This window comes from Lithobates pipiens, unplaced genomic scaffold (genome assembly GCF_037356315.1).
Source record: "Lithobates pipiens isolate NorthernLeopardFrog02 unplaced genomic scaffold, aLitPip1_a1.2 Scaffold_8, whole genome shotgun sequence".
Classification (NCBI taxonomy): domain Eukaryota; kingdom Metazoa; phylum Chordata; class Amphibia; order Anura; family Ranidae; genus Lithobates; species Lithobates pipiens.
The window spans coordinates 120,570,724-120,581,104 of record NW_027507903.1 but is presented as its reverse complement, the minus strand read 5'-3'; the positions used below and the strand labels follow the sequence as shown (position 1 = coordinate 120,581,104).

General features: G+C 49.7%; 1 protein-coding gene across 1 annotated transcript; it reads right to left on the bottom strand.

Moving 5' to 3' along the window:
- Nucleotides 1–1,690: 1,690 nt before the first annotated feature.
- LOC143960639 (gastrula-specific protein 17-like) lies at nt 1,691–4,000 on the bottom strand. Its single transcript, XM_077469422.1, has 2 exons — nt 3,647–4,000; nt 1,691–1,861 (listed from the first exon to the last, which is right to left on the bottom strand). Exons 1-2 carry the CDS (start codon nt 3,998–4,000, stop codon nt 1,691–1,693), a joined length of 525 nt encoding a protein of 174 aa, XP_077325548.1.
- Nucleotides 4,001–10,381: the final 6,381 nt, after the last annotated feature.

Sequence of the window (10,381 nt, the reverse complement as noted above, 5' to 3'; positions counted from 1 at the left end):
TTGTATTTTTTGTATAATAGAGATATGCATCCTATTGTGACTTCCCATAAGTCACCAATTCATTTTTAAACTTTTCTAATATAATATCTATATATTTTCATTACATATATTTGTCAAGGACTTTCTGCCTTTAAAAGTCCCACAGATGAACCAACTTGTTTTTGTATTACATTTTTCAGGGATGTGGGAAGCAATTTCATAAATCAATGGTACTATCTTAACGTACTTCATTTCCCGGGTAGTAGATTACCCATTCCTCGATCTCTTGTACCATGGTTCGATGAAATTCAATTTAATTTCATTCTATTAAAAACATTTTTCAATAGGACTGATTATGTAGGTACCAATTGGGACTCCACTATGTTAGGATTCTATAAGGAATGTACGTAGAAGGAGCAGAAGGACACTGAACTATCATCAATATTCTTTAATCTTAAAAAATTGCTAGAGAACAAATCCTCTTTTCACTGGCACATACACTCTCTCCAGCAATACATCAAAAACAATATGAATCCCTTTGGTCTACGCATTCAAATATTTTCCATTTTGTAAAATATTAGCTTGACCTTTAAAAACAAATGGGATTACAGACTGTCCTATCCATAACATTGCAGCACTCCCCTGTTGCTCCCCCCTCCCCACATTGCCCTACATTATTCACACAAGTTCCCCCCCCCCCACACCCCCCCTCTGTCCATCTGGCACCTCCTCCCCACACCATCCACACCATCCTCCTGCGACACCCACTATAGTGACAGGAGGGCAATGTGACAGGAGAGGGGTATCTAGGAAGTGTGACAGGTGGGAGGCCATGTGACAGGTGTGCGGCGGCAGTGTGACAAGTAGGGACAGTGTGACAGCTGGGGGGACAGTGTTACAGGAGGATGGTGGGCAGTGTGACAGGTGGGGGGACAGTGTTACAGGAGGACGGCAGTGTGACAGGTAGGGGGCAGTGTGACAAGTGCAGGGACTTAGGCGAAAGTTCATTTTGGCGTCCCCCTCTTTGTCCATCTGGCACCTCCTTCCCACACCATCCTCCCGCCACACCCACTATAGTGACAGAAGGGCAATGTGACAGGAGAGGGGTATCTAGGCAGGGTGACAGGAGGGGAGCACCCACTTGAAAATAATTCATATAGAGGTATACTGTATATGCAGATCTGGACACATAAACACAATATTATGGAATAAAATATCACATTTAATATGAAGTTTTTTTAAAACCTACATAAAAGATTTACTGTGGGTAATCAACAAGCATGTAAATATGCAAATGTAATACAATGTTCATCCCAATGCTTCTTATTTTGAAAACTTCTTAGACTGGACACAAAATGGCCTATGCGCAGGATAAAAATTAAAAAAATACTGACATCGTCCACTGCCCTACTGACACCAATCTGTACCCTACGGACTATCCTTCAGTCATAGTCAGTCATAAGGCCACACACAAAATAAGCCAACATACAAGCAACTTGAACTTGTTCAAGGTGGCATTTACCCCACCAGAATCTGGAACGTGTTTTACTATCTCTATAATTAAGTTGTGCAATAGAGAAAATATTTGCTCTATGCTGGCTTACATGGGGTATAGGCCTACTTGCATTATTTTTACTAAGAATTATATTTGTATCCTGAAATGTCATCTATCTAGTCTCCTTTCAAGATATTTTGTATCTAGCTAAATATTTCATGAAGGTGCCTGTGATCTTGCAATAAAGCTGTGATGTACTCCGGCAGAATCTTGTGATGTTGATTTAGTGTTTTTGGCTTGCAGTTCTGCCCAAGGGTCTTCCACCATAGATGGTCTGTAGTATTGACTGATATCTTTAGTATAACCTCTTTTCTGTTTGAAAGGAACCTGAAAAAAGAATTGCAGCATTAGAAAGGGCCTTAAACAATGTTGTGGAAAAAGATGCCAGCATGTATGGTAAGTTCCAGAAACACTTTACTGTTACATAGTTACATAGTTAGTCTGTTTGAAAAAAGACACAAGTTTTCAACCAAAAAAAGGAGACAAAAAAAGAAAAAAAAGTTAAATTAGGGCAGCTAAGTTCCCCACACGTTCCTCTGATATAAAAACTGTAACATGTCTATTTGATAAAATATTTGTCCTTCCTTTTACAGTAGGGTTGCCACCTTTTCTTCAAGTCAAACCCGAACACTTTATCGGTGCACAGCAATTTTCTTTTTTATAGTATAAACTATAGATATATCTTGCTATTAAATAACATTTCTAATCATATGACATTAATAACAAGAGTTCTCCTTTACATGAGAGTCCACAGAGTTCCCCTTTTACATCTGAACTTGCAGAGTTCCCTTTCACTGTACGGGGGGACTCTACAGACTCTGATGTAAGGGAGAACTCTGGAGACTGTAACATAAGGGATGCTCTGGGAACCCTGAGTTAAGGGGGAACACTAAGAACTCTGATGTACGGAGAGGACTTTGATGTAAGAAGGAACACTGTGCCCTTTGGTAGAAAGGGGAACTCTGATGTAAAGGGTGCTCTGAGAACCCTGATTTACCTAAGTGTACACTCTCAGAGGCAGGAGAGAGAAGGAGGGAGACTTCAGTCACAGACAGGGATGGATGGTGAGCTCACTCACCCCTTGGCAATCAGCACCTCTCACCCAGATGTATCTGAGGCTGCTGGACTTCTAATTAAGAGAGTAAGAGATACAGATCAAGCCCTCTCTCCTTTCCTGTCTGTGTGTTTGGGGGGGGGGGGTGCTGGCTTTAGGCAGTGTGAAAGAGGGTGTAACAGACACTCTCAGCTTAGAAAACTGCAGCCAGTAACCCTGCTGGGAAGCCATGGTCCAGTCTGAATAATGTGTCCGGGTTTCAGGCAGTCTGAAACCTGGACACATGGTTCCAAACCCGAACTGTCCAGGTAAATCCTGGACAGGTGGCGACCCTATTTTACAGTAGTTTTGCAGCTCACTAACGTTTTGAAAAAGGTACAAACATTTCAGGACCATACATTCAAAACCATGGACTTTCCTAGAAATCACAGAGAACTGGCAACAATGTTTGAAACTTGTAAGCCATTCTCAAAGAAACCTGCCCTGAGAGTAATATTGGGATCTAATGTTCCATAGTTAGTAAGGTTGAATAAAGACACCAGTCCATCCTGATTGAGTGTCTATAATTGTCCCTATCCCTGTATATTGTGTCTCATTAAGATGCTCATCTATTATATTATTATTTATTTAAGGTACCCATAAAGCACCTTCAATTTATGCAGCACTCCACACATACATCACATCAGTCCATACCCTCAAGGAGCCCACAATACATGATCCCCAATTCACATTCATATACTAGGGACAATTTTGGACAGATGCCAGTTAACCTACCAGCATGTCTTTGAAGTGTGGGAGGAAACCAGAGGAAAACCACACAGGCACAGGGAGACTATGCAAACTTCAGGCAGGTAGTGTCGTGGTTGGGATTCAAACCAGTAGCCCTTTCTACTGCTAGGTGAGAGTGCTACTCACTACACCACTTTAACTAGTTGAATGTTGATTCCAATTTCCTTTAAAGTAGAATCCTGGGCTTCATTTCACTTTAAATAGTTCATTTTGGGCCAGTTTGATTATGAAAGCATCTTTGCAAACAGCGTAAATAAAATTATTCTTACCTGTGTCCTGTTATCCTTCCTTTCGCTATACATTGAGGCATGCTCTGGACTGTGGTTAAAATGAGAATTGTGATGTGCTCTTGGGCTTGATCTCCAAGTATGGTGAGAGGTTCGAAATGGCTCCAATCTGTTTGGAGACCATTGTCTAGGTGAACCCCAGTACCCATTGGAACTATGCCATTGGTTGTAGTAAGGGTTTCTGCTAGCTTGAGGGGGTGTTCCATTCTTGATGCACCAAGGCTGCGATGGTGGATACCAGGCTGTTGGTAAAACATGTCTTGGAGATGAGGCGAGGAATGGGGACATCACTTTTGGACCCATTGTCAAAGTGGGAGATTTGAACTGATGTGACATAGTCTTTTTTTACCTGAAATGAAACAAACACATTTACAGTTTGGGACCTAACTCTTGGTTTTTGACTGGGTCATATATAGGTCATATAATAATAAAATATTAGAATATAGATTTCCCTATGAATGTATATATAAGATAGTAGGATCTAAAACTCCTGTGGAGGTCTTACATTAGTCATAGGTGTAAGATGGCAATCAGAGTGCTGAGAGATCTGAATATATATTCTGAACAGAGGCATGGTATACAGATAAAATGTAAATCGGATAGTAAAAGGTGACATGTAAACAATAAACTGGCAAGTTTCAGAGGGTCCCTCATTAACACTGCCGTTTGAAGAATCAGAGAGTCTGAATGCATTGGGATACTCATGAAAAATCAATTTATTTAAGACATCATACCTATCCCTAGATGCAACCCTTACTGTAGTATGTTAAAAATGTCAATACATTTGTAGTCCCAGATTTTATTCTGTCATTCGAATGTGAAATCTGCTTTCAAAATGCCTTCTTTCATGTGTTTTTTGCCAAAGCCACAAGTGAATTTATCCATGGTATTGTTGTAATTTCATTATTTGATCTGCACACAGAATGTACAAGTATGTCCTGCATTGCTTATTTCTAAATGGGTAGAGTTGATTTGGTCAAAGTACTTCTGACTAGTTTGTAAGCAAAGCTCTACCAAGCTGTCTAAATTCTGATGCTTCCTGTTAGGAATGGAGAGGCACTGGTCAGGCTGTGAAAGAAGCCCGTTGTGTAAGTACCTCTGGGGTGGCAGTCCAGGGGTTATGTAATACTCATGATGTATTGGCTTCACTTTGAATTTATTGGCACCAAGGCACATCACACTTTTTTCACACTTTTTTTCGCACTTTTCTTTCGCAAAAGAGGCATTTTTAAGTCAAAATGAATGAAAAGAAAACATAAATATGAGAATACATGTATTATCAGTTTTTCTTCTTAGAGCAAGATACCAGCAGTAAAAGGAATTTAGAGTAAAATGTGGAAAGGGTATAAGGGGTGACTGCTGGAATTAACTGAATGGCATATGTCTATAAAACTGTCAGGCCGCGTACACACGGGCGGACTGTTCGCCCAACTTTGTCCGTCCAACAGTTTCGGCAAACAGTCCGCTCAAAATTAGCATGGACGGACATGGCCACACACGACGAACGAACAGTTTGCTGAAACCGTGCGCGATGACGTGAACGGCACGTACGACGGGACGAAAAATACGACGTCCTATACACTGCATTATAACTTTCGGCGTGTAAATCCTTTCTGAGCATGCGCGGAACTTAGTTTGACGAACAAGCCTACACACGAGCGGACTGTTTGCTGAAACAAGGTTTCAGCGGACAGTTTTTCGGAAATTCCGTAAAACCTTGTTCGTCAAACTGTCCGCTGAAACTGTCCGCTGAAAGCCCACACACGAGCGGACTGTCCGCCCAAACACTGTTCAGCGGACAAAGTTGGGCGAACAGTCCGCGCGTGTGTACGCGGCCTCAGACAGAAAAAGTGCCTGACAATTTTGAGGGTGTGGCAATACACACTACAGTGTAAGCGGTAACTTTGTAAGTTGAAAATACATTTTTGTTGTTTATTTGCTATTTTCACATTATCACTGGTAGTTTAGCCCTAACAGAGGGTTATACAGAGGATACCCTTTGACTACGTTTTTCCATTCAATATGTCTATAAAACACTGAGAGTGTTGAAGACAAGCTGTTACAGGATCAATACCTTGTATAATGTTACTTTTTCTAAATCATGCATGAAGTCACGAAAAAAATAAAAATGGAATATACTGTATATATTATTATTATACATGATTTCTATAGTGCCAACAGTGTGAGCAGTGCTTTACAACAAGAGGGGACAGTACAGTTACAATACAATACAGGAGGAATTAGATATATAAAATGATTGTGTCTTATTTATTACAAAACATGTTTTTCCTGAAGTTTTTTTTTCATATCTGTACTTTGCTTCTATCATCTTTTTGAAAACTACTCTACTCAACACCCAGATCATTTTTGCCACTACATATTATAAAGCACAGCCCGAAGACGAGAGCACAGCGTAGGTGCAGGGCTGTCATGAGGACAGTGGACTGCAGCGATTGGCCGGGGGGCGGAGTCAGCGCAATGACGTGTGCGCGCTCTACGCCCCGGCGTCAGTGCAAGCTGTGCAGTTCCAGCGGCAGGATGGCTTCTTCGCTCGGGGACCTGGTACACCAGCTACGGGCCGCGGCGGCGGCGAACGGGGAGCGGTGGCTCCAAGAACAGGTGGCGGCTGCCCTCGGGGGGGATCGGGACATGCACAGAGTGGAAGGGGAAGGCTCGGCCAGGGTGCGGCGGTCCCGCCCGCCGGCCAGGTTCTCCCCTGATTGCCCCAGGCCGGCAACGCTTCGCCATGCGGGGTCCGCTGGCCCCGCCCCCTGCGAGCCGCCCGCGAAACGGCCAGCCAGGCGGGCAGTGGAGGCCTCGGGCCGCGGATGGGGGGTTGGGCGCAGCTCAGTGGGGTCGGTGGCCGGTCCGGCGCCGGCCTCCAACAACGCGGCGGTCCGCCGCGAAGAGGATCCGGGCCCTTCTCGTAGCGCTGCCGCTGCGGGGGCGGGGCTCCGCCGAAGGAGGCAGTTCCGTGCTGCCGGAGGGACTAAGCAGGGGTCGGAGGCCGAGAATCCTGTGGGGAGGCGGCCGCCATGCCACAGTGAGCCCACGGCTGCGGAGCAGCGGGTGAAAAGCCGAGGGAAGGTGGTTCTGCAGTCGGCGGTGGGGCGGAGAAGAGGTCGGCCCAGGAGCGGTGCGTCGGCTGCCCAGGTGGGGCCCAGTGGACGGATGTCGCCAGGCGATGAAGCAGCTGCCCAGGACCGGTCTGAAGGCGAACTGTCGTCGTCTGAAGAGGAGCGACCGGATGGCGTTCCGTCGGCGGTCGGTGGAGGTTCGGCGGCTGGAGGCGATCCTTCCAGGCGGCCCGGTAAGTCAGATCTTCTTCAGGGGTCCTGGGGGCGGGTTGGTTGGGGGGGGTCGGGTGGTGGGGGGGGGGGTGATCCGGGGATTGCCCGCGGCGGGGGGGTTTCCGCCCCGTTTGCCCCGCTTCTGGCACAGCGGGAGACGGACCGCGCCCCGGCGGATGGGGGGCTAGCGGGCATCCTGGCGGGCCTTAAGGACTTGGTAGGGAGGCTGGAGGCCGGGGGGGGCGGTCCGGGGGCGGCGTGGACCGCGCCGGTGGGCGGTGCTCGGGGTGTAGAGGGGGCTGCGGGGGCGACTCCGCCGGTGGCTGGGGGGGCGACAGACGGGGCGTCCGCGCCGGCTGTGGCGGAAACGGTCACGGCTCCTGGCGCGGGGGACCAGGTGGTGGCTGCCGTGCCGGCAGCACCAGCGGGGGAAAAAACGGGGGAGGCAGCTAAAAAACAGGACCTGGTCAGGTTGGCGGACGCGGCGCGGTGCGAAGTCTATGTGTGTTTTGAGGGGCCGTTGGGTGCGCACTTGAAACAGGAGGTCAGGGAAAAAATTTGGAAGGGGGAATACGTGGAGATATTTTCTCTGCTGCCCCTGGAAAAGTTCAACCTAGATAGGGTCAAGCCGGAAGACAACAAGAAGGAGGACGAGGAGAAGAGGCGGTACCGGTTGATCCCGCGGACCTTCCCGAATTGGCTGCAGGCGTTCGCGATCCTCGCCAGTGTGATTGGGGAGAAGAATCCAGAGCATTGTTCCGCTCTATTTTGCTACTTGGATGCGATAGGGGAAGCGCACAGAGTCTACGGGGGATTGGCGTGGCTGCGATATGACGAGCAGTTTCGGCAACGGAGGGCGATTCGACCGGCTCTTCGCTGGGATCATAAGGATATCAGTCTGTGGATGCGCCTTATGTCGTCGGCGAGGACTACGAGTCAGTTTTTTCAGGGGGGGGCCGGTGGATCAGGGGCTTCCGGTCAATCGGCCGTTCGAAAGAAGGGAGTCTGCTGGCAGTACAATGAAGGTAGTTGCCGGTTCGCAGGGAGTTGCAAGTACAAGCACGAGTGCTCGGGGTGTGGGGGCGCCCACCCGGTGTCTCGCTGCTTCAAGCAAGGACGGGGTAAGGCCGGGGAGCCTTCGAACAAGAGGGACGACGCCGGTGAGACTGGAAAGGATGCGTCCTTTTCTCGATAGATATCCGGATAGGGAGGCAGCGGTGCTTCTGGGTATGGGGTTCGCGGAGGGTTTTCATATTCCGGCCGTCCTAGGGGCGGCCCCCCCGGTGTCCAGGAACTTGCGGTCCGCCATGCTTCATCCTGAAGTGGTTTCGGAGAAACTGCGGAAGGAGGTGGCGTTGGGGAGGATCGCGGGCCCTTTTTCGGAGATGCCCCTGCCGGACCTGGTGGTATCGCCATTGGGGGTGGTTCCGAAGAAGGAACCAGGTAAGTATCGTTTAATCCACCATCTGTCCTATCCGAAGGGGGGTTCGGTGAATGATGCCATCGACCCCCGGCTGAGCGCGGTTTCCGACACGTCCTTTGATGCGGCGGTGTTTTGGGTGCGGCGTTATGGCCGGGGGGCATTGATGGCTAAAACGGACATTGAGGCGGCTTTTCGATTGCTGCCGGTGCATCCCGAGAGTTTTCGGCTTCTGGGCTGTCGGTGGCAGGAGGAATACTATGTGGATCGGTGCCTGCCCATGGGATGCTCCATCTCCTGTGCGCTGTTTGAGAAGTTCAGTTCCTTCGTGGAATGGGTGGTCAGAGACGTCGCGGGAGTGAATTCGGTCATACATTATCTCGATGATTTCCTGTGCGTGGGTCCGGCCTCGTCGGCGCTGTGCGCTGTGCTTCTGACAACGCTGGAAGGGGTGGCACGGAGTTTCGGTATTCCTCTGGCCCCCGAGAAAACGGAGAAGCCGACGACGGTGCTCAGTTTCTTGGGCATTGTGTTGGATTCGGAGGCGATGGAGTGTCGCTTACCGGATGACAAGTTGGCAGCCCTGAAGGCTGAGATCCGGGGGTTAGTAGGCGTGCGTAAAGTGCAGCTCAGGACTCTTCAGTCTGTGCTGGGTAAGTTGAATTTCGCATGCCGGATAATTCCCATGGGTAGGGTTTTCAGTAGGAGGCTTGCGGCCAGTACGGGGGGGGTGGATTCCCCGCGACACTTCGTGAGTCTGTCGAGGGATCATAGGGAGGATCTGCGGATTTGGCATGTTTTCCTGGAGCGTTTCAACGGCCGGGCGCTGTGGATGGCCGGGCCGGTGAGCAATTTTGATTTAGAGCTCTACACGGATGCGGCGGGGTCCACGGGTTTCGGGGCCTTCTTTCAAGGCAAATGGAGTGCGGGCCCATGGCCCGCTGCATGGTCGGGTGGGGGATTGCTGCGGAACTTGGTGCTCCTCGAGCTCTTTCCGGTGGTGCTGGCAGTGGAGCTTTGGGGGGAATCCTTCCGGGACCGGAAGGTTCGTTTCCATGTGGACAATTTGGGGGTGGTGCAGGTCCTCAACCGGGTGTCGGCGGCGTCGCCGCCGGTGGTGCGGCTGTTGAGACATTTGGTTCTGCGATGCATGCAACTGAACATCTTTATACATGCAGTGCATTTACCTGGGGTGGAGAATGTTGTGGCTGACGCGCTGTCTCGCTTTCAGTGGGACAGGTTCCGGGAGCTGGCGCCGTCGGCGGACGTCCAGGGGGCGCCCTGCCCAGAGGAGTTGTGGAAGATTGCGTTGGACGAACCTCCGACTGGATCAGGCGGTCGGTGAGTGGGGGCACTTGGTCAGCGTACGAGAAGACATGGGCTGAATGGGAGGCCTTGGGGTTGCAGGTGGGGGCGGAGGTGCGAGACAGGCGACTGATGGTGATCTATTTTGTCTCCAGGAACTTGGAGCAGGGGGTTTCAGTGTCCCGGATGGGGCAGAAATTGGCCGGTTTGGCCTTTTGGTTTAAGCTGCGGGGGGAACATGACTTCACCAAAGATTTTTGGGTGCGACAGGCCATGAAGGGCTATCGGAAAGGGAGGCTGAGGAAGGATGACAGGAGGCCGGTGTCCTTCGAGTTGTTGGGTAGACTTTGTGGCCGGTTAGGGGTGGTGTGTTTTTCGGAGTACGAGAGGGTGTTGTTCAGGGCCGCGTTTGTCTTGGCGTTCTTTGGGGCGTTTCGTATAGGGGAATTGGTCAGCCCTTCCAAGACTGGGCCGGGTGGTCTGTTTATGGAGGACGTTTTTTGTGGGGATGACCGTGTGCGCATGCGGATCCGGAGATCGAAGACTGATCAGGTGGGAAAAGGAAAGGACGTGGTGGTGTTCGCGATTCGTGACTGCGAGCTTTGCCCGGTGGTGGTTTTGAGGGAATTCTTGAACGCTCGGCCGGATGGTTCGGGCCCGTTGTTGATACATGGGAATGGGGAGTTTGTTTCGCGGTACCAG